Source organism: Podarcis pityusensis (genome assembly GCF_964106645.2).
Source record: "Podarcis pityusensis genome assembly, chromosome: 13".
Taxonomy (NCBI): Eukaryota; Metazoa; Chordata; class Lepidosauria; order Squamata; family Lacertidae; genus Podarcis; species Podarcis pityusensis.
In genome coordinates, this window is record NC_138038.1 from 39,940,389 (window position 1) to 39,964,725 (window position 24,337).

Below are 24,337 nucleotides of genomic sequence, written 5' to 3' on the forward strand. Positions count from 1 at the left end.
CTGTTCTCATCCTGAAGCAAAGTTCTTAACCTGAGGTACTATTTCTGGGTTAGCGGAGTCTGTAAACTGAAGCGTCTTTAACCTGAAGCGTCTGTAACCCGAAGTACCACTGTATATCTTATTTTCAAATGAACCTCTAGGAGGCTGAAAATTCATTTATCAGCACGGTGTGGGTCCCCCTCCCCACGTGCATCGCGCTGCAGTTGCTCAACCACCTGCTGCGTCCTGTCCCTTCCTCCCGCTTTTCCCCGGCCTCCTCCCAGGTTTGGATCCCGGGGACAAGAAACCCCTTCCCTTCTACCACAATGTAGGAAAAACCTCTCTCAGAAAAGCTTAAGCAGACTTCAGAGTCCTTCCCCTCGGAGCCCTTCCGAAGCCGCGCAACTTGCGCGTCTGCCGAAGCGCACGGCTGGGCGGGGCGGAAAAGAGAGAGCAGCTGGAAGAAAAAGCCCTTCAGGCCATCTCGTCCCCGCCGTCGAGTCTGCTGGTGTCTGAAGCGAAAATGCTCCTCTGGTTCCCCAGGCGATTGGGGGCGGTAGGCGGGGAAGGCGAGAGTCTCAAGATCCCAGCACAAGGGATGAGGAAGTCGCATGCGAAGGAGAGAAACCGAAACGTCGCAGAAAGCCTCCAGCAGGCTTCGGCGTCCTGGCAGAGACTGCGCACCTCCTTAAGAACGGGGGTCGGGCAGGAGCGCGGGGCAGAAGCGAGCCGCGGCAATCGCGGTCTCCGTCACCGCCGTCGAGTCCCCTGGTGTCTGAAGCGGGGCTCTGCCTCTCGGGACTTCGACGGGGCGAGCGACTGAAGAGGACAGGGAAGGCGGCTGGGAGAGGCCAGAAACCCGCGCAGAGCTTCTCCGCCCGAGGGATGTGGAAGTAGCCCGTTAAGGAGAAGGAAGCCACTCTTGCAGGGCCTTTGGGTGGGGGGGAAATGCTGTCGGTGAAATGTTTTCTGAGCTGCGCTGGGGACGGGTGCTTCTCTGAAGAGGATTCCTTCCGCTCCGGTAGAGCATCCCGGCTGCCAAGTCTCCGCTTGTTCCGTGGCGCCAGCCGTGGCCCCCTGAGTCTCACCCCGGCGCGCTCCGAGGAGGGCGAGCTGGAGAAGTTCCCGGTCAAGCTGCTCCGCCACAACCGCGAGAGCAGCGCCGTGGAGGTGGCGGCCGAGGCGCGGAGGACCATCGACGGCCGGCGCCAGGCGGAGAAGCGCCTCCTCCGCAGCAGGCAAGGTAAGGACCTCGGGAAGGGGAGCCGTTGCTTCGCCCAGATCTCCTATGGAAACGTTGGCCGGGAGAGGGGAGGTTTGCTTCCCGGGGTCCAGCTGTACAAGCGCGTGGCGACAAAATTGGGACGACTTGGGAATCCCCTGCCTCCCTTCCTATATCCCCGCTTTGCTCTCCTTCTCCCTCTCATTATTCCATTGCATCACCTCAACATGGACATTAAACGGCAGGGACGAAATTTCGAATATATTGTATCTCTCTTCTATGCGTTATTCTGAAGAACACTTTCTTACTCAACCTTCCTTTGCAACAGTTATTTTTGAAAAATGGCAAGCCGGGCTAGGAAAGACTTGCCTCTATCTGCGGCCTTGGAGAGTCACTTGACCTTGAAAGTTGGCCCTGGGGAATTAGGCAGGCAAGCGGTAGGATCCCGTATAGGGAAGCTTTTCATACCCTGTTGAGGTTCTCGTTCTTTTTCTGCTGATGTCAAAAGAAGCAAACAAGCAAACAAACGTTTCTACAACAGGTAATTTGCAAAATGTCACAATGTCTAGTGATGAGATGATCCACACGGGAAGGAAACATCTATGGAAAATTCCTGAAAAGGACCCAGAACACATTTTCGAAGAATGTGAGAAAGGTCACAAATTGCCGATTAGAACTCGGGAAAGGGGGATGAAAACTTGTCACCAATTTGTGGAATGCGTAGAAATGGACAATTGGAAACAGAGGCGGTCGTACAAAATGCAGCCCAAGGTGAGTTTGGTTTAGGGTTCTTCCTAATCCCCAAGGACAATGAAATTTCTCCTTCGATCACAGTACAGCTATGTGGGATTATAAATAATTGTCCTTATTTTACAGAGTGGAATCAAATTTCAATCCAGATTCCTGCCCACTCAGTGCTGCGGTGAGAAAAAACCCCAGTTTGTAGAAGAAGAAAGCAGTAGTGAGACAGAGGAGACTGCAGATTTTGGGGGAAGTGTCCAGTGTAGTAGGTGTCCCAGTAAGGTAAGGGACTGGACTCAATCTGATTTGCATTACCACCCACAGGAATGAGGAATACATGGATACTTTCAAGGTGAATCTACCAAACTTGAAATTCAGGTTTACTGTGGAAAGTAATCTGTTTGTGGGAATGTTAAGGAAGGTAGGAGAGGATATATTGTTTTGACATTATCCCTCCTCATGCTAGTGAGAAAACAGCGGGAGCGGGGGGGAATCCTTTTGCACCTTATTGGAAGCAAGTTGATGATTCGTTAGAATCAATTAAGCAATCCAGTCTGCCTTGTCCAGTCTGGATTGTTCCTGGTAAGTTTCCCCTTTATTTCCCTCTTAAAATAATAATAACACAACACAGTCTTCTTTAAGAGTAAGAATAAAGTTTTATTCACATTCAGTTCACAGCAGTAATCTGAAGGCAGGCTTTATCTTGTGGTTACAGTGAAAAGAAGTCTGAGCTACATCTCAGACTTTCTGCTTTTGGGCTCCATCCTATGAGAAGGTTGAGCCATGTGCTGGCTGACAGCCAGGAGAGCAAGAGTCCAAGAGACAGATGGTTGCGTGGCCAGCCAGGGTCATGCCCATCTACCTGGTCACACAAAGGGGCAGGAAGCGTCAGAGCAGGTATGACAGGAAGTCCTCTCTGTCTGGAGCCACATTCCTCTGTGTGTCCATTCTAGGCAACAGGAAAATGTTGTACTTGGCTGCTCTAGTAATAATACATCCCACACTTTTTAGAACCATTGGTGTTGGTTTGTGTGTGTGTCAATAGATAGCGGTAAAGCAGTTTCCCTACAGTTGGCAATGGAAGTAAATAGAATTGCAATTGACTTTCTGTACTATCACACTGTGATTTCAGTTTCGGGTAGAATCATCAATCCTATTCACATTTTACAGACGGTCCACTGAATGTTATCAATTTGAAATCCACACTTTTTTTCTGGTGCTTTAACATTTTTTAATCAGTGTACATTCAGCTTGTAGCGGAGGTCGTCAATTTCAGCCTACCTTCGTGGAATGTCTCCTATACTAAACTGCCTGTTGAGGATTTTGGGGGAAGAAGGACATTCTTATTTTCAGATGAGATTGGGTGGGTGTGCACGTGAATTGGCATCAATATTAATCATTACTGCTTTGTTAAAGGTTCTTCCAGGAAAAATCATCCCAGAGGTGGTTCTGGATTTACAAGGGAATCATACATCCTACAAGTGAGTAATTTATCTCACACATTTTTCAGCCTAACTTCTGGGGAATGTTCTGTAGACTCGGCTCATGTGGGTCGCACAATCATGATGAATGTTGCTGTTCTCTAAAGCACACCCAGGTTACATCTGTAGCTGCACATTTATGTGGCAGATCACTAGCAGTGACCAAGATCTATTTCAAGGAAGCTGTGGGTCAGCTACTATATCAGATGCAGGAATACCAAGGATGAATAACCACAAATTTCAGGCAGTGTTAAACTTTTACTACATGATATGTTTTACCAAGCAAGCACATAGGACACGAGTTATGATTTCTCTTAACAGCAAAGGAATGTGTTCCACCCCCTTCCCCATTTGACTTTTTCTTGCTTGCTTTCAGGTTATGCTTTACTGAGGCTGGCTCTTTCCGTTGCTGTTATACTGATCTCATATTTGAGGTGAGGGGAGCTGTGACCATCACATACCAATTTGACTCATGGCCTAAACACCTGAACAGGAGGGATGCATGGAAGTTGATGGTTGCCGGCCCTTTGCTCAACATCCAAGCAGATCCAGTCGAGTCTGTGTCAGCTATTCAACTCCCTCACTTCTTGTGTCTTGCAGGTACGGTAAGAGAAAGCTTCCATAACCATTGTAACAAGAATCCTAAATGGGACTGACTATCATGGGTTGGAAGGGAGAAGTAGGGAGACTTGGCTTCCTAACCTAACCTCTTGTTTTCCCCCACTTGTAACATGCTTGTCCCTCTTAAACCATTTTGATTGTGAGAACAGTAGGGCAATAAATCAGCATCAAGCGTTGGGTTTGACTAACGTTTACTCAGAGTAAACCCACTGAAAGGAATGACTAAATGGGTCAATTCATTTCAATGGGTAAAGATTAGTCATTTGGGAGGTAGGACAGGATATACATCTAATAAATAATAAATGTTAGTTGAATAGTTCATGTGAACTTGAGTATACACCTCTTCAGTGTTTACACACTCTTCCAAGGACAAAATACCTCTGCTGTCTATAGCCCATGTTTTCTGGTTTCCACCTTGGTAAATCACTGCTCTTGATTTGCATTATGGGAAGACGTGCAGATGCTCCTTGAACTTTAGTTTCCATTCCTTACTACCAATTCAGATAATAAATGCTGTTGTGTGATTTGAATTGCAGCTATTTTATTCCAAGGACCACCAGATCCATTGTGGGTGCAGAAAGTGAATCTCAATCCAGACAAAACTGTTGATTAGTGGAAGGAGAGTTCTAAGGGGCTGGCAGAGAAGTCTAGAGGACCATCTCTGGCCCCCAAGACTGAGGATACCCACTTTTGCTGCAGTGCCTCAGCTAAGGAACTTCTTGTTGCAGTAGAGCCAGTTCATGTCTTACAGTATTGGAATCTGGGCAACAGAGAGCAGATGCTCATTTGAGACAATCTGTGCTAGACATAAAGCAGCATCTATTATCACAGGCTATCAAAAAAAGCAAGCCAGTTATGCAAAAAAAAAAAAAAAAAAAGGCTGGATAAATTGATGGTCAGCCATCACTTGAAACAGCATAACAGCATTCCAGTGTAGAGTATTTTGAACCTTCTGGAGTCTTCGGGAATGGGTGAACAAAAGGTCGTAAGAACTAGGTGCCTACCTTAGGGCAGTGGGTCTACAGGCTAACTACTATTAAACTGTGTTTCATTTGCATTCCTTCCTCTGACAGGTAAAAAGGGTTCCCAAGTCCTCATAGCACATTTTGTCGGTAGGATGATGAGTCTGCAGAAGCCAGCCAGAGTGGGACCACTTCATGCTGTGTTGGAAAACCCCAAGTTATCTCCCTGTGGAGCAGTTTTCAAAAAGTTTTGGTTTAAGCAAACGATAAAGGTGCACGCTGTGGTCCTGCTCTATGAAAAGCTGGAAAACTCTGCTCCAAAATTCCACCTGTACCTCCTCCCCAATGACTCTTCCTTTAAAAAGGTAACCAGGAATCTCCAGTTCTACTAGGTTCCAAAAATTTACAAGATGATTCGCTTGATCCTGTTGATCAGAGCAAGGATCTGGTCTGAAGGCATATGAAGCCATCATCTTGCTGAGGCCAAGCAGGTCAGGGTTTGGTCAGTGCCTGGGTGGGTGGTTAATTAGGAACTGCATGTGTGGTTTCTTGGATTCCATGGTGGAAAAAAGACAGGGAATCCATTGGCCAAGATTCAGTATTGAGTGTCAAAGTGACCTAGTTTTCCTTATATGTTGTTAGTCTCGGAAGTGTTTACCCAGAGAATATCTGAACCTCTGCCAGTTCAGTTTGTTGGAAAGTCCTCCAGCAGTTTGTCATCTTCTTTGAATGTCTGAAAAGTGACTTTGTTTGCTCGTTCCAGGCTGTCCATGAGTATGAAGTGAAGTGCCATTCACGAAAAATGCAAAAAAATCCTGTGACCATGAAACCTCTTAAGATTGGCTCTCGCTTCTTTGTGCAGAAGTTAAATGATGTCACAATCTATCCGAAGGTACAGCGCGAAGAGGGTGAAAGGTTTTGCTGGGAGGGTACCTAGCCTGTGAGGTATGAGAATAGGAGAAACTCAGCTCAGAGCTCTTCAGCCTTTTGCTTACCCTCTTGAATGGAGGGCTGGGTGGAAAGCTGTGGGTTAAGCAACATTTGCACATAGAATCATAGAGTCAGAAGGAACTTTGGGGTCATCTTTTTCACCTGCCTCTACAGTCCACCTCCCTGCCCAGTGCAAGCTCTTCAAAGAAGGATGCAAATACCTCTTAAATCCCTTTGGAGATGACTGTGCAGCCTCTTCTTAAATAATGCCAGTGAAGTTGGGGCCACCACCTCCCAAGGCACTGTCCCAATGGTAACAACTGTTACCATTAGGAAGTTTTCCAAAAAGTTTTGCCAAAATCCACTTCCTTGCAATTTCCTCCCATTTTTTTAGTCCTGCTCAACAGAAAAGAAGTCCATCTTTCACTCATTCTCACAGGAACTGAAGTTAAACTACCTGAATGCAGACATGAAACAGCAGTACATTGAACTGTGTGCTCAGCACATGCAGGATGAACTGGAGCTCAACCTGATAAATAAGAAGGATGAACTTGTGTGGAAGGCCTGTGTGCGACACGGTGAGCTTTGATTGAGAGAGGACAAAAGGTTGGACCATCCATTGGGAAGCAGGCTAACGGAGGACATCCCAGCCACATTCCCCCTCTGATTTCCTTTTTTCTGTTATCTTTCAGATGAGTTGACTTCTTCTGTTCTGCCCCCAGCACAAGGTAAGTTTTATTTATTTATTTTAATTGTTTATTCACTTCCCCTGTGTATGTGCTTGTATCCCATCCTTCTTCCCAATAGGTGCAAAGAGTAAGCATTTAATACTAGATACTAAGGCAATGCAACACACACCCCCAACTGGAATACAATTCAGGATCAACCTTGGTGATCCACATCTGGTTCAGTTCACATTCATATGGATCTGGCCCAACCCAATCTGGAGTCCTGATCTGAATTGCAATCCAGAAAAAAACAAATCTTCAAAAATCTCATTTGCTACATTTGGAAACCAAAAGAGCTATAGCCTTTTGTTTGTTTGTTATTTCACATAGGTGGTGAAACTTGGGAGACATGAGGGGATGAACATTGCCAAATTTCAGACAGGGTAACTCTGGGTTAGCCACCTTTAAACATTTGAACAAGGAAGGACTCCATGATTTGACCAAAGCTTGAGATGAAGGATTGATAAGGACATCCCAATCATAGTTTGTCTAACTTCCCTCTTTTCTGTCCCCTTTCAGAAGACTTGACGCCTTCTGTTTTCCACTCAGTACAAGGTCAGTAGGAATCTATAATATGGTCTCATGTAACCAGAGGTCAGTCTCTTGCAGCATCTTCTAAACCTCCCCCACCCCTTTAAATGTGAATTGTTCTTCTTTTGTCTGACAGATGCTCCTCCATCCAGCTCCTCTGACTGCCATTTCATTGAACAGTATCGGGAACAGCTGATCCAGCGGACCACCAATGTTGCAGCAGTCCTGGATATGCTATACGGCCAAATCCTGGATGAAGAACAGTACCAAAAAATCTCTTCAAGGGAAACTAACCAAGAAAAAATGAGGGAACTTTACACGCTGGTGCCTGGCTGGAACCACTATTGCAAGGATCAGCTCTACAAGGCATTGAAGGCCAAAAACAGGTTCCTTATTGCTGACCTTGAATGGAGCTGAGGCTGCAGAAATGGAGAGATCTATCCCAGGTGATCCAGTTGCATGCACTGAATGATCTCATGCCTTCCCTTTGTACTGAATTAAGGAAATCAGCCCTGAGTGCTCACTGGAAAGACAGTTCCTGAAGCTGAGGCTCCAATACCTTGGCCACCTCATGAGAAGAGAAGACTCCCTGGAAAAGACCCTGATGTTGGGAAAGATTGAGGGCACAAGGAGAAGGGGACGACAGAAGACGAGATGGTTGGACAATGTCTTGAAATTACCAACATGAATTTGACGAAACTGCAGGAGGTAGTGGAAGACAGGAGTGCCTGGCGTGCTCTGGTCCATGGAGTCACAAAGAGTCGGTCCTGACTAAACGACTAAACAACAACAACTACTGAATCCATTAAGCTGTTCAAAGCAGAATTTCCTACTGCCTGAGCCTCCATCCTCTTCCTATCTTACTCTTGGTCCACACACACCCGCAGCTGGGGCTCTGCTTTGAATCTGTTCTTCTGTGCAAAGACCGTGGGAAGGACAATTTGAATACTGCCTCCAGAGCCTACCCGCTCTATGAAGAATTCAGCGATATCCTTCCCACCCGACCCTTCCCTCAAGGCCCTCAACAGGGCTGTCCTAAACGCCATCGGGCGCCTTCGGCGGGCTCTGGAGTCCCAGTTCCCCGGGCAGCACTTCGGCAGAGGCCGGGAAGAAGAGCCCCGAGGAGCCCTTCCGCGCGCCGAAGGCAGAGGCGGGAGAGGAGAAGGAAATTCTCGAGAGGAAGGAGCCCCAGTCGCAACAAGGCTGGCGCGCCCGACGCAAGGAGCCTCCACCAAGCCCCGCCTCCTCCCTTCCGGAGGACAGAAAGCGAAAGCGGAAGCTGTTAGAGCAGAGGAGCTTCCTCAGACGGGAGGAAAGCGAAAGCAAGATGAGAATTGGAGCCCGGAGCTCCGCACCCGCCCCCTTCCGCCCGCGCGGCCAATCGGAGCCGACGCGAACGGCCAGGGAAGCCTTGGAATCAGAGCGTGTTCCTTTCGCGCCACCTGCTGGGCTCCGCCGCGCTGTCGGGGAAGGACGAGACCCGAGGGCCTCCTTCTCCCCTGCTGCTTGGAGCATCTGGGGAAGTTCAAAGGCGGATTCCATGCGCTCGTCTGGGTTCCCAGAATGGGCGCAGCCAAGGGGGGCAGGTGTCCCCCCAGTCAACCCAGCCAGATGGGCGGGGTATAAATAATAAATACATGTGTTTGTGTATATGTGCATAAAGCTTTCATCTGTTGAATGTCTGCCTGTCATGCGTCAAAAGCCTCTAACGTGGGAGAAAAAGAGATTAAGCGGCGGGCCCGAGGTTCGCTCTGTCAGTCTATCAGAAAACTCGAGCGGAATATATGAAAGTCTCGCGCCTTAGGTTTATAGAAAAGGGACGAGGGGTTGCCTGCGTGTGTGATTTCTTCCAGTAGCAAGCACACGAAAGCTCATACCAAGAACTAACTTAGTTGGTCTTAAAGGTGCTACTGGAAGGATTTTTTTTATTTTGACTATGGCAGACCAACACGGCTACCTATCTGTAACTGTGTGATTTCTGTGATGTTTACGAGAACAGACCAGCGCCTGGCTGTTCGCATGGCTTTCCTCTTTATTTCTTACAAACCTGCTCCGTCCCCCCAAGTCCCCCCACCCCTATCTCTCCAGAATTTCGCTCCTGCAAGAGCCGTGTGCTGCAAACCCGCCAAGTATCCCTATTTTCAAAGGACAGTCCCGGATTTACAGGTTACTGATTTGATCCTGGAATGTCCCGCTTTTCTATTTTCATCGGAGAAATATTGGCGGGTATGGAGTTTTGCTACACCCAAGCCAAGGAGATATAAGTAACTAGGGAACCTTTAGAAGAAACCTAAAGGCAGCCCTCCATAGGGAAGTCTTTCTTAAAGTTTAATGTTTTATTATGTTTTTATATACGTTGGAAGCCACTCAGAGTGGCTGGGGCAACCTGGTCTGATGGCCGGGGTATAAATAATAACGTTGTTGTTATTGTTGTTGTTCCCCTATTTTCATCAGAGAAATGTTGGAGGGTTTGCCTGCACAACTTGGCACCAGGAAGAAACAGGAGCAGCAAGGTCAGGTGGTATCTGGTGCGGAAAATTTCTTCTTCTTTTTTTAAGAATTTTTTTATTTTCAATGCAGAATCATAACAAAAATTACAAACATTGAATCCAAAATAATACTGTACAAACAAAAATCCCCGGAACATATAGAAAAAAGGGGGGGGGACAGAAAAGGGAAAGGGGGGAAAAAAACACCAAAGGAAACAAAACTAAACTAAACAAAAACGAAAAAGCACACATCTACAGAAAAAAAACCATATCATTACGTACATAAACACAAATTGACTTCCTTCCTTTGTTCTAAGACCTCAAAAAATTTACTCTTACTGTATTGTTGTGTCTAATTAGATTACTTCCACCTTGGTACTTTTTTTTTTTTTACACCATTTTTCTTTTTCTTTAACCCTGTAAAGCATCATTCATTACATACCAATATACTAACTCCAGAACAATGTTTTTTCATATACTCTTTGGCACAACCCCATTCTTTTAATAATTTCTGGTCCGATTGTCCCCTTATGTAAGCTGTGAGTCTTGCCAGATTTATGGTGCGGAAAATTTCTTGCACCCCCCCCCATTGATTTTTTTATTTTTTATTATTATTATTGCCTGCAAAAATGGTTTGACTTTATTTCATATTTTCTTACAAAGGAATGTGGATTCTGGGGCTCTGATAACAAGCAGGCGACTGTGGACAGATACTGTGGACTTAAATCTACAGGATGGATTGTGTTTTGGCTTGTGTTATTTTATTTATAGCAGGCACGTCCAACTCTCAAGAGACAGTGGCAACTGGCAGTGACAAAAGTTGCTGAACTCTTTTTTTCGGGGGGGGGGAGAGATCGCGGGGCCTCCGAGGAGGCTACCTGCTGCCCTACAGCTACACCTTCCTTGCTCCGCCCCTGCCAGAGCGCCTTTTGTAAGCAAATGTTTATAATGGGAGAAACCGTCTCTGCCCAGCGTGCTAAGAAAACAGACAGAGAAAAGCGCGAGAGCCTCGGGGGAGCGTTTCCGCCACCTTTTGGAGCTTTCACTCAGGCCACGCCTCTCTCCTCCCGCTGCACCATTCCGAGTCCTACATCCCCATCCCCCACCCCACCCCAGGCACCATGCCTGCTTTCAATTTTGCAGCTTCCGCGAAGCAAGTTTCGTTTCTTGCTGGCACTGAAGGAGCGCCATGGCGAGGAGCGCGGAGGACCGCCTGCTGGACTGCCTGGAGAACTTGAACGAGGACGAGCTGAGGAGGTTCAAGGCCAAGCTGAACAGGTTCCCCATCTCCAAGGGCTACGACAACATCCCACGAGGGCGGCTGCAGAAGGCGGATGCGCTGAACCTCAAAGATCTGCTCATCAGCTTCTACGCCGAGGAGTACACCGTGCAGCTGACCGCCAAGGTGCTGAAAACCATCAACTGCAAGGACCGCGCCGAGGAGCTCCTGATCGCCACCGGGAAAAGTAAGAAGCGGCTGGGGAGGGAGCGCAGCGGCCAGGCTGATCTTGCGCCCCTGGCAGAAGCGTTCAGATTGCGCCCCCTAGCCACGGAGAAATTAGCTCTCTCCTCCAACCCTCCCCCTTCCACCCATTCAATTCCTCACGCATTTCACCTTGCAAGGAATTCTTTCACAGACAATCCAATATTTAATTTATTATTTCTTAGTACAAGGTTTCCGGGAGCTGCGAAGGACCCTCCAGCGCAGCCAGCAAGTAAAGCCCCTTCTTGCCTGGGGTCCACCCCTTTTCGACTCCCCTGAGCCCAGGAGAGCTCCCCTCCGCGCCCTAACCCCCCCGGGTGTTTCCTTTCCTGATTTAGCAGAGGAAGATTTTCCTGCGCCTTTGAAAGGGAGTTGCCGGCAGCTTCCCGGCCCCGCTTGATTCTTCTGAGTGGCCAATGCCCCCCCCCCCCGTTCGGGGCAGCCGTCGGCGGATCTTCCTCCGCTCCCCTGAGGGCCCTGGGTCAGTCGGTTCCGCGGGACAGCTGCTCCAGCTCCCTTCTTGTCCTTCATCCTCCAGGGCTCAGGATGCCTTGCAAGGGCCAGGGGAAGAAGGTGCCGCCGGCGCAGGCAGCCGGGACAGGACGCGCACCCCAGAGAGGACGCACAGCCCAGAGAGGACACGCAGCCCCCCGAGGATCGCGCGCAGCCCAGAGAGGAGGCGCAGCCCACCGAGGATCGCTCGCAGCCCAGAGAGGACGCACAGCTCCCAGAGGATCGGGCACAGCCCAGAGAGGACGCACAGCTCCCCGAGGATCGGGCGCAGCCCAGAGAGGACGCGCAGCCCCCCAAGGATCGGGCGCAGCCCAGAGTGGAGGCGCAGCCCCCGGAGGATCGCTCGCAGCCCAGAGTGGAGGCGTAGCCCCCGGAGGACCGCTCACAGCCCAGAGTGCTTTCTGGCAACCCATTTAGCTTTGGCCCTGGCAGCGGTGGATACTAAGGATCGCGAGGGGGGGGGTCTGGAGGGGAGCGAAACTTTTGCCTCGTCCCGAGTTCGGCGAGTTGCCGCGAAATGAGATACTCCGGTGGTTTAAAGCGGCAGTAGAGTAAAGGTGGTTGAGGTTCATTAGCGCTTTTGCTACATTTTGGGGAAGGGGGACGACTTACTTAGCAAAACTGGGGAGTGGGCTCTTCCACTGAAAGCCTCTTCTTGCCGCATAACTGCCCTTTTCGCTTCTCTCTCTATCTCATTTTGTAACTGAACCAGGAAAACCACAACACAATGGCAGGAAATTGCCTGCGTCACACAGTTTCCTATGTAATTTTCTTAACCTGTCACCAAGCAATTACTGGCCAAACTGGCCTACTGCGCAATTGTTGTCGTCATTGTTTTTTTATTATTGCAATAACAACATAAGGGCTCAGGGTCCCTTCCAACTCTACAGTTCTAGGATTCTGGGATTTTTTTATTTTTTAAAAAATTCATCTTTATTGGTTTGTCATAAATTCTCAAAAATCTTTCTCATACATGTCAACATCCACAATAAGCAAATAAAATCTCAAAACATTCAACATTCAAAATGTGTACTTAAATAAAAAAAGGGAGGGGATCCTCTACATGCGGCTGTAGGGGCTACGGAGGGATCCCACCACCGTCCGAACTATGTATAGCGCATGTGCGGCGTCGCTATATACAGTGCATGCTGCACATGCGCGCTATGTAGCAATGCCCCACCCAAGGTGTCATGACGCCATCGTTCACCCCTGACTTTAGCACCTCCTGCTGGGTGCACCGTTGGGCAAGGACAAGACCCAAGAGCCGCCTTCTCCCCTGCTGCTCAGCGCCCTGGGGGGCTTGCAGAAGTCGGATCTGGGGAAGTTCAAAGGTGGATTCCACGTGCTCCCGCTGCGGGGGGTGGGCGGGTTTGTCTGGATTCCCAGCATGGGCGCAGCCAAGAGGGGCCAGGGGAGCAGTGTAGGATGTGAAACACAAGAGCAGTCAAGTACAACATTCCTAGAGTGAACATGTTTACACATGGGGAGGAATGTTTGTCCAGCCAGCAGGTAAACTTCCTGTATCCTTCTGGGCTGGGACAGACTTCCTCTGCATGTGACTAGAGGTGGGTGTGGCCTCACCTGTGCAGGTAATGACAAAAGCACAGGGCAGGGCAGCCATCTCTCTCTCTTTCACCGCATCGAAGAAACAACATCTACTAAGGTAAAGATGCCCTCTTGGCTTCCAACCAAGAGAGGACAAAGGGACTGTCTTCTTATGAGATAGATTCCAAGTGTATGTTACTTCATTAAGCTAAGTCTGCCTTCTGGGATCCGATTGTGAACAGAATGTGAGTAAACTCTTTTTATACTTTTGTAGAAGACTGTGTCGTGTCTTATCTTTTATGAGGGAATAAAGGGGGAAATACCAGAACAGTTATTATAGAGGCTTTAGCGAGCCTGAGCAAACGCATCCCGCTGCAAAGTTTAAAAATAAGGGGAATGTTACTCTGCTGAATTGTGGAACTTGTTAACACAAGTTGGATAAGGATATAATCAGACAATATATCCTCTCCTGCATCCCTGAACATTCCCACAAGCAGGTGCCCCCCAATCAATACAAATCAATACAAATCTGAAGTTCTCTCCCCCCCCCCCCGTGGGAATGTTCCGGGATGCAGGAGAGGATATATTGTTTGATTATAGCCTTTCAAACTTGTGTTAACAAGTTCCACAATTTTAGCAGAGTAACATTCCCCATTTTAAACTCACAGCGGATGTGTTTGTTCAGGCTCGCTAAAGCCTCTATAATAACTGTTCTGGTATTTCCCCCTTATTCCCTCATAAAAGATAAGACACGACACAGTCTTCTATAAAAGTATAAAAAGAGTTTACTCACATTCTGATCCCAGAAGGCAGACTTAGCTTAGAAAAGTAACATACAGCCGGAAACTATCTCTCTCCTTATGAGGTAGTCCTCCGTCCTCTCTTGGCTGGAGGCACAAGCACAAGACACACACTTTTCTAATAAACAAAAAGCCTGTCTCTTTGTATGCGATTTCTGTATGTAAAGTATAAAACTGATCAATGAACTCTGTATTTGCATGCTACCGGCAACCGACCAATCAGAAGCTCAGGATTTTGCCAGCTAGCCAATTGCAGTTACTGAACAGCGCCCCCTATCGGGCAGAATTCAGAGCCCGCAGAGCAGCTCTTGATACATTGTATCTAAGACTGTGCCAAAATGTTTCCTTTTAACCAAACAGCTCAGAAAAAGATACCTAGCTTTAGAAATTAATATAAAATCAGTACTTTGACCGATTCTTTCAATTCCAACGTCATTTTAACCCTCAAGGAAAGGACTCTTTTTGCCTTTATCTCCCACCATGACTGCAGAAGCAGGAACTCATGAAAGCACCAGGAGTTGGGCGTCCCGTCATCAGGGCCCGCGTCTCCCAAGCCTTCCTGGGGCCCTCAGGGGAAAGGGGAGGCCGCCGGCAAAACAGCACGGCTCCCCCACCCCCAGAGAGCAGCCCGGGAGTACGGGGCAATGGCGCAAAGACTCACTCGGTCTGAAACTTCTCTGGACACGGTCCACCCCAAGGCAACCACTTTCAAATCTCAACCATTTCATGGTGGCAGAAGCGGTGGCTGGCAATGTAGGTTTCCTTGTGAATAAGCCTTCGGTTGAACCCGGTTGTTGTTGTTTCCTCCCCCCTCCCCCCTTGAAGGCTCTCCTCCTGCCTCCTCCTCCTCCTCCTGCACCTGCACCTACCCCTGAACCCACCTACACTTTAGCTACAATTCCCAGATATCAATCCCTCTTGCATGGGTGAGCTGCACGGGGGGGGGGGGGGGGCAATCTGCTGCACACTGTGGTGTTCGCTGCGGGGACAGCTGCGAAGGGAGCCCAATCCGCCTCATGCTGCGGTGTTGGTGGCAGGGTGGGTGATCCCCACGCACTGCATTGGTGACAGCTGGGCAATCCCCCGTGCCCTGCATCATCGTCAGGGCGGGCGGGCGATCCGCCATGCATTGCAGCAGTGGGCCGAGCCCCCTGCAGTGTGCCTTTTTGTCACCCCTCTCAGGGATGGCACCCGGGGCTGCCTGCACCCCCACCCCTTCATACGCCCCTGCCCTGAGGGCAAGGAAATGTAAAGACTGTTATTGTTCTTTTGGTGGTGGGTACTTAGGAGGTGTTGGGAAAGGTGTCTGGAAAAGTCAGCAAATGTTGAACTTGTGGGTCATGTGGCCAGCATGACTAAGCCGCTTTTGGCGAACCAGAGCAACGCACGGAAACGCCGTTTACCTTCCTGACAGAGCGGTACCTATTTATTTACTTACACTTTGACGTGCTTTCGAGCCACTAGGTTGGCAGGAGCAGGGACCAAGCAGCGGGAGCTCACCCCGTCGCGGGGATTCAAACTGCCAGCCTTCTGATCGGCAAGCCCTAGGCTCTGTGGTTTAACCCACAGTAGTAATGATGTATAAGTGATGCTGGGTGAAATGTATTCTGGGGATTTGGGAAAAGTTTTAAAAGTCAATGTTGCCCCATGCTCGGGGTTCTTACTCTCGTGGGGACCTGTTGTGCAACAATAAAGATCTTGGTCTACTAACAGCTGTTTTGCTCTGGTTTTTGGCTGGAACTTCCTTACTTTCTGACCACACATACCCACGGCCTCAGTCCCGATGAGCTGGGCAGTTGAATAGCCTTTCAACCCAGAATTTTCCTTATCAGAAGGAAATCAGTGTGATTATTGGATAGATTTCTACCCAAAACTTTGCCTTCTCTCTCTTTTTTTATGGGGATAAAGCTGGCTTTACCTTAAAGCGCCTAATTGTTTTCCTCCCCTTGGTTGCTAGTTTGCTTATCATTGATAGTTGGAAAGAGGCCATGACTATAACATTGGAAAGTCCACCCAAGGGCAGGGCAGGGGAGCTAACTTGAATAAAATATTGGCAGGGGCAGGGAAAAGGTAAGCCCCGTCCTGCATAATTGATCACATGATGTGGTGCATGTCAGAATCTGTGTTCGACCAAGCTGATAAAGCTCATCTTCCTCCGGCCGAGTCCTTCGGAATCGCCCTCTGACATGATTAACGACCTGAGCCTTTGATGAGGCTCAGGCACATTCCCATTCAGCAGAGAATCAAAGCAGCACGCGGAAGTGATGAAATTTATGGCTACATCGCTATGCTTTATTTCTTACTACGCAGACAGAAAACACATTCTCTCTCTGTGAGAGCAGAGAGCAACTGAAACAAAACAAAGGAACAGGAAACCAGTAACGTCACATCCGTCTCCCGTGAGACTTCCAACACCCTGGACTGTCTCTGGAATGTAAATAGAGTCTTGTGACTCTAAGCAGCTGCACAGTTGCACAAACAGAAACTAACAGTGCATGCACACCATTTGAATGACACAGCCCATCAACTGTGGGCGGTGGGGTGGGGTAAGGCTCATATATTTTATTGGGGGCTGCCGAAGGGACCTGGGCACCCAGAACTTCGCTCCTATAAGGCAGGGTGAAGTGTCTGCCTTAGGCAGCATGATCCACAGATACAGCAGATCCTGATGTAGATCTTTATTCTTGGTTCTTGATGTCAAAATTCACTCTTCCCTGATCAGGAGGGGTGGCATTTTGTAGTTCACCTCAGGCAGTGCCATAGCTGGGGGAGACTGACTAGCTAGCCAGGTCTTTTGCCCCAGAGGAAACCTCCAAAGGGACGCCATTGAAGCTCCCAACCTGTGTGTGTGTGTATGCAAATGCACATGGGAGTGTGCCAAACTGGGTCTTTGATCTGAGTGAAAGAAAGCCTAGTTTCTTCAACCTCAGGTGCCAAAATGTCTTGAGAAAGATGATACAGAAAGACTCTGTATATTGCAGGGTCTGAAAAGCTCACCATCGCTTGAGAGGGCTAATTTGATGGACTTTGATGCCACCTCGTGGACTTTTGATATGCATATAAGAAACAACACTTTGGATTTCCTGGATCCCATCTGCACTGTATGTTTACAATGGCATCTTACCACTTTAAACTGTCATTGGTCCCCCACAAAGAATCATGGGAAGTGTCATTTGTTATGAGTGCTGAGAGTTGTTAGGAGACCTCACAGAACTATAATTCCCAAAGTTACCTGGGAAGTGGGATTTATTGTTTTTTTTTATAAAAAAAATTATTAGTTTACATCCAAAAAAAAGAAAAAAAACAAGCAAAAAACATATTAGTTTCACATCAAAATATTACAACATAATCACTTTCAAGACTTCCTCCAGCTTATCCGTAAATCATCCGTAGTTATAATTAAAGTTAGGCATTTCTTGATTTTATATTGACCTTATTTATATCTTTCTTTCTATTCCCTTTAGACAATATTTCTTAGCCTTTCACAGTGCTTCTTTAAATCCCATTAGCGTTATCTGTCCCTCACTTATATATTCCATATATTCCACAAATTTCCCCCAGTCCTCGATGAACTTTTGGTCTCTTAAGTATCTAATCTTTCCTGTCAATTTATCCAGCTCCGCATAATCTAACAACTTCATTCTCCACTCATCCACAGTCGGTATTTCCTGCTGTTTCCATTTCTGGGCTAGTAACACTCTTGCCGCTGTTACTGCATATTGAAAAAAATTGCAATCTTTTCTTTTTATCTCGTTCCCTAATATCCCTAACAGAAAGACTTCTGGTTTCTTTGTAAACGTATATTTTAGAATCTTCTTTAATTCATTATATATTTTTTCCCAGAAGTCTTTCACTTTCTTGCATTCCCACCACATATGGTAGAAGGAACCCTCTTTATCTTTGCACTTCCAGCACTTGTTACATATCTTATACATTTTTGCTAGTTTTACGGGTGTCATATACCACCTATAAAACATCTTCATGACATTTTCCTTTAACGTCATACATGCAGTAAATTTAAGACCCTCCTTCCATAGTTTTTCCCAGTCCTCAAATTGTATGTTGTGGCCCACATCTCTAGCCCAGTGAATCATTACCGACTTGACTTCTTCATCCTTTAAATTCCATTCTAGCAACAACTTGTACATTTTGGATAGTGTTTTCCCATCATTATCTATGATTTCCATCTGAAATTTAGAGTCTTTGTCCGCATATCCATGTTCCTTACTGTCTTTCCTAAACATTTCATTTATTTGAAAATAATGTAACCAATCATATACATAGTCTTTAACCTGCTCATATGGTTTCATTTTCCATTTTCCTCCTTCTTTAACTAACAGTTGACTATATGTTATCCATTTACTTCTCATATTAGTTTTCTTTACACTCAAAACTTCTAGAGGAGATAACCAGTGTGGCACTCTAAATTCTAATAAGTTTTTATACCTATCCCATATTTCAATTAGAGGACCTCGGAAGATGTGGTTTTTGAAACCTTTATGGACTTTCCTTTTCTCGTACCATAGGTACGCATGCCAACCAAATCTGTTGTCGAACCCCTCTAAATCAAGCAGTTCGTTGTTTTCTAGTTTAACCCAATCTTTCAACCAGCAAAGGCATGATGCCTCATAATACAATTTCAAATCAGGCAGGGCAAAGCCTCCCCTTTCCCTTATATCTGTTAACAGTTTAAATTGAATTCTTGGCTTTTTGCCCTGCCAAATATATCTTGAAATCGCTCTTTGCCACTCTTTGAAGACTCTATTCCCCTTAATTATGGGGATAGTCTGAAATAAGAACAACAATTTTGGTAGCACATTCATCTTAATTGTAGAGATCCTTCCCCAAAATGACAATTTCATTCTTCCCCACACCTCCAGGTCCTTTCTTATTTCATTCCACACTGGTTCATAATTATTCTTGTATAAATCTATATTTTTAGGAGTTACCCATATTCCAATATATTTAACCTTTTTAACCACCTCTATCTGTGATTGTTGTTGCATTATTTCTATTGCACTTTGGTCCATATTCTTCACAATCATTTTCGTTTTCCTCTTATTTAATTTAAAACCTGCCACTTCTCCAAACTGTTCCATTTCCTCCAATACTTCTTTTACTGTAGTTGTTGGCTCTTCGATCATTATTACCAAGTCATCTGCGAACGCTTTAATCTTATATTCATTTTGTCCAATTGTCACTCCTTTTATTTTCTTATTTTGTCTAATTGAATTCAAGAGGACTTCTAACACCGTTGTAAATAATGGTGGTGAGAGTGGGCATCCCTGTCTTGTTCCTTTCTGTATCTTTATTTCTTCTGTAACTACATTATTTATGATCAATTTAGCTTTTTGTTCTGTATAAATTGCCTTTATCCCATTAAAAAAATCTTTACCAACTTCCATATGTTCCAGATTTTTCAACATAAAGTCCCATACTACATTGTCGAATGCCTTCTCTGCATCCACAAACATCATTATGGCTTGTTTATCGTTCCTGGCAGACAGATATTCCATCATGTTAATTATATTTCTTATATTGTCTTTCATCTGCCTGCCTGGAAGAAAACCTGCCTGGTCCTTATGAATAATTTCTAATAGTATGTTCTTCATCCTCTTTGCAAGAATTCCTGCAAATATTTTATAGTCTGTGTTCAGCAGTGAAATCGGTCTATAATTTTTGACTTGGGTTAGATCTGAATCCTGTTTTGGAATAATTGTAATGTATGCCTCTTTCCATGTTTCCGGGATTTCTCCTTCTCTTAGAATGTTATTCATCACTTCCTTCAATGGGATCATCAAAATAGATTTCATCTCTTTGTAATAACACGCGGTGAATCCATCTGGCCCTGGAGCCTTCCCCCTTTTTAAATCTTTTATTACTTCTTTTATCTCTTCTATTTCAATTAGGGTATTCAGTTGATCTTTTTTATCTGTCGGGATCTTCTGCACCTTTTTATCTTTCAAAAATCTCTCTATTTTCCTCAGATTATTCCTTTCCTTATTTTTGTATAGCCTTCTATAATAGTCCAAGAACCCCTTTCTGATTTCTTTCGGGTTGGTTATCTCTTCTCCCTCTAATGTAATTTTATTTATTGTACTCTGTTCCTTTCTTTTTTTAATTTGCCATGCAAGCCATTTTCCTGATTTGTTTGAGAATTCAAAATTTCTTTGTCTCAGTTTTTTTATATTCCATTCCACTTCTCTATTTATTATAGTAGCGAACTGAGCTTGTAGGACTTTAATATTTTCTTTTATTTTCGAGCTGTTTGGTTTCTTAATTAGTTTTTGTTCGTTGTCCATTATCTGCTTCAAGATTTCTTCTTTTCCCTTTTCTCTATTCTTATTTTTAATTGTGTTCTGCTGTATGAAGAATCCTCTCATTACTGCCTTGCTTGCATCCCAAACCACTTTGGTCTTTGTACCTTTATTACAATTGTCAACAAAGTATTCTGTTAGCTTCTTTTGTGCTTTTTCCACAATTTCCTGGTCGTTCAGAAGATAGTCTTTCAATCTCCATCTGAAAGTTCTTTCCTCAAAACTTTTCAATTCAAATTCTATTGGACTATGATCGGAAATTACTTTCGGTTTAATTTCTATTTGTTGGGTTCTTGGACTCAGTTCGCTCGAAATCCAAATCTTATCTATCCTTGACATCGACTGATTCGGTTCGGAGTAGTAAGTAAATTGTTTATCCAACGGATGTCTAAGACGCCAAATATCTATCAAATTACAATTTTTTATCAATGAAAAAAAAGATTTTGGTAACTTCCCTTCTTTGCTTGTTCCTTCTCTAAGTCTATCCATTTCCAGCGAAACCACTCCGTTCATATCACCCATTGATATAATTTTCTGATCCATATATTCAAATAATTTTTCTTCTAGGGTTTTGTAGAATTCAGTCTTATTACCATTTAGTGCGTAAATCCCGACTACAATCAAGTTTTCTCCTTGCCACTTGATTCGAACCGCGATTATCCTTCCCTCTTCATCTTTGAAAATTTGTTGAGCTTCAATTTTGTTTTTAATATACAAAACCACTCCTCTTTTCTTCTCCTTATCTGAAGATGCAAATTCATTTCCCAATCTTTTATTGATTAATATTTTTTTGTGTCTTCTTGCCACGTGCATTTCTTGTAAACAAATAATATCCAAATTTTTCTTTTTTAAAAATTGTTCAATTTTATTCCTCTTCTTTTTTTCATTCATCCCATTAATGTTCCAATTCCAGATTTTTAACGTCATGATGTCCAGATTTTAAATAAATTTTATTTTTATTTTTATAATTTAGCTGATTCTTCTTCTTCCTCCTCCTCTTCTTCATCTGTATGCTTTCCGTTCTCTCCCTCTTCTTCCTCTGGTTTTGATTCTCCTGGTGATCTTCCCTCTGCTCCTTTGGTTCCGTCCACATCTGATCTTAATTCCTTATATTTTCTCAAAAATTTACCAGTTTCTTCTGGGTTTGTCAGTCTGTGTCTCTTGCTTCTATACATAAATGATATTCCTTCCGGGAACTCCCATCTAAATTTGATGTTATTTTTCTTCAATGTCTGTACCAATGATTTATAGGGATCTCTTCGTTTAAGTAGTCTAATTGGTATGTCTTTAAAAATGATTATGAAATTCCCATCCATATTCAGCCTCTTTTCTCTGTTCTTCTGTAAAATCATGTTTCTCATTTCTCTATCTTTAAATATAATCAGACAATCCCCTGTAAATCATTTTGCTTTTGTTGTTTTCACTCGCATTCTAAATGCATTCTGAACATTTTTAGCCATTTCTTCCACTGGCAGTTCCATCCATTTCGCTAGTTCCACTATCAGTTTCTCTTTGATATTTTCTCCTTGTGTCTCCGGCACGGCTCTGAGTCTCAAATTCACTTCCCTTTGCCGCAATTCATTCATGGCTATTACATCCTTCATTTCCTCTTGTGCTTTATTTAATTCCAACATCTCTACTTTAATCCTTTCTTCTTCCCGTTTAACATCCTTCATTTCCAATCTTGTCTTCTTTAATCCCTCCTCTACAGATTGCGTTCTCCTGAACGCTTCTTTTATTTGCCCTTTCAGTTCATTGACTGTTTCATCAATTTTTTTATCCATTTTTCCAATCTTGTTATCCACCTGCTCTAATTTAGACTCTAAATTCTTTTCACTCTGTTTAATTTCCGCAAACATTCTTAAAATATCTGCCTTAAAGTCTGTTTCTTGTTTTGACCCTTTCCTTTCAGCAGGTGTCCCCCCATCAGTCGCTTTCTTCGATGGGTTTGACATTTTACTCTATTATATCCCACCAATACAATAGCAACCTTTTGCCACTCCCTCAAGATTTATCAATTTAACACTTTTCCAATTATTCAATTTCAATTTTACAATTCTACAATTTTACAATTTTAATTATTCAGTCATCCAGTTTTACCCTCTTAATATTGCTATTAATGGTCCTTCAATTATATATATATCACCATGAGTCAATACGGGATTCTCGCAGTGCCGTCTTCTTGCCTCCACTCAGGCTAATCCACTGGAAAGAGAGAAGCTTCTTCCAGTTCTGAAGCGTTATATATGATAAGCATCCAAGTAAAGAAGAAAAGAGGAAATAGTTCAAGGTCCAATTTCACAAGTAACAAAAAGTGACACAGTTATAAATCCAAGATACTCAAAGTTCAAATTTGTGTCCAATATCCAGTATTATATCCAACTTCCAACAAGTTTCTCCAAAAAAAAACAAAAAAAGAGGAAAACAAATTATACTGTCTTATTCCAACCACTAGAGGTCTCAAAACCTCATTGGTGTAGCGTTGTTTCAAAAAAGATAGAAATATTCTATTTCTCCAACAATTCAGTCTCTTATATATATCAAGGATTCCAAAAAGAAATAAAACCCCCAAGGAGTTAAAAATAGAAATAGTTTACCACAACCAATACAAGTGTAATTGTTCTTTAATATTTCGTCTGCTCGCTGTACTTAAAAGTTCTTAATTGCGTCAAAGCCTTCTCTTCCGTTTCACTGTCCTTTGTTCTTTGAAAACGAAAGTGGAGAAGCGCTTCCTCCTTATATTTATGCCCTCCGTTACACCAAGGACTTTAAATTGCAAAAGTTACTCTTCTGTTCTCCCTTATCTTCGATAGTATCTTTGATATATTGTATCCTCCTAAAAAGTTACTTTTTAGAAGAGTTCATAGAGGAGAAAAAATAGTAGCTGCTAAGGCAACTCACTTTCACTTTCCCAGCTCTGCAAGTAGCGCTGCGTCAAAGTTGATTTCGGTTTTCGGCTGAACTCCGCAAACTTCTTCTTATTTCTCCGTGACTTCCTTGTTGTTAAATCTTCAAGTTTTCAAATAATTTAAAGCCGGAGTCCTTTAATTTGAGAGCGTAGCGCTTTCTCAGCAAGCTCGGGGCTTCGCTATTCGGAGGTGGATAATGGCTTCCCTCGACCCGCGGATCCGCTCCGCCATTCTCTTCACTTCTTGTGAAGCTACCTGACGGCCGGGCTGACCGCTTCTGGTCCCGCCGGGAACCTGACCTTCTGGACACTCACCAGAGGTATTGGGGGGGGCTACCGCGCCCTGTAGCCCCCCTAATCCTCCAAAATAGCCCGGGATTTACCTCACGGTAAAATCCCCGCTTGCGACGAGATCGCGCTGCACCGGAAGTCCCCGGGAAGTGGGATTTATTGTTAAAGGACACTGGGAATTGCCATGAGAGAATCCCATGCCAACAGGAATTTAACAAGGTTTGAACAAGCTATGCTGAATGCTGGTTTGAGGGAGAAAGTGAGATAGTATCAGAAACTTCCTTGACAAACAAAGCAGGCTGTTAGTAGGTTTAAAGAAAGTATGGAAAACTGGCTTGCAAGCAGTGATTGATGAAGAAAGATGCTATAAATGACGGTCCAAAAAAGGAGTTAAAACAGTATTGGGAAATATTATGGAAACGTCTCCTAAGGCATTTAACTGCTGCGATAGAACACTGGCTCAATTTTCTCATTTGTCATCTAAAGTTAGTGCAAACTGTTGTTGGGGCTGCAATAGTAAATGTACACACTACCAGCTTTAGTGGGAATGCACATTTTTTAAGCCATTCTGAGCTAATGTTCATAACAAACTGGTTAAAACTGCATTGCTCTTGCATCTAAGCTATTTTTATTGTCGTTATTTGTAAGACCAAATTCTAATATTAAATTTAAAGAACTGCTAACTTTCTTATTCATTGTTACAAGACAGACAGTAGTTTGTAAGTGGAGAAGTCTGGGAAATCTAGATCTGCCTGCTAGGTTCAGGAATATTTGGACCATTACAATTTCAGAGAAA

At 44.7% G+C, this 24,337-nt stretch overlaps 2 protein-coding genes across 4 annotated transcripts; both read left to right on the plus strand.

Moving 5' to 3' along the window:
- Nucleotides 1-654: 654 nt before the first annotated feature.
- Nucleotides 655-7,884, plus strand: LOC308461018 (caspase recruitment domain-containing protein 8-like). Of its 3 annotated transcripts, none has more exons than XM_080977592.1 (11): nucleotides 655-1,222; nucleotides 1,743-1,972; nucleotides 2,078-2,224; nucleotides 3,359-3,423; nucleotides 3,800-4,023; nucleotides 5,118-5,371; nucleotides 5,770-5,898; nucleotides 6,331-6,514; nucleotides 6,629-6,664; nucleotides 7,184-7,219; nucleotides 7,332-7,884. In XM_080977592.1, exons 1-11 carry the CDS (start codon nucleotides 928-930, stop codon nucleotides 7,610-7,612), a joined length of 1,881 nt encoding a protein of 626 aa, XP_080833718.1. In that variant the 5' UTR covers nucleotides 655-927; the 3' UTR covers nucleotides 7,613-7,884. The 3 variants fall into 3 exon arrangements, with proteins under 3 accessions (XP_080833718.1, XP_080833719.1, XP_080833720.1); XM_080977593.1 differs by having other exon boundaries at nucleotides 7,187-7,219; XM_080977594.1 differs by having other exon boundaries at nucleotides 6,376-6,514.
- Nucleotides 7,885-10,599: 2,715 nt separating this feature from the next.
- Nucleotides 10,600-12,706, plus strand: LOC308461270 (uncharacterized protein). The gene is made up of 2 exons (XM_080978044.1): nucleotides 10,600-11,150; nucleotides 11,706-12,706. Exons 1-2 carry the CDS (start codon nucleotides 10,874-10,876, stop codon nucleotides 12,095-12,097), a joined length of 669 nt encoding a protein of 222 aa, XP_080834170.1. The 5' UTR covers nucleotides 10,600-10,873; the 3' UTR covers nucleotides 12,098-12,706.
- Nucleotides 12,707-24,337: the final 11,631 nt, after the last annotated feature.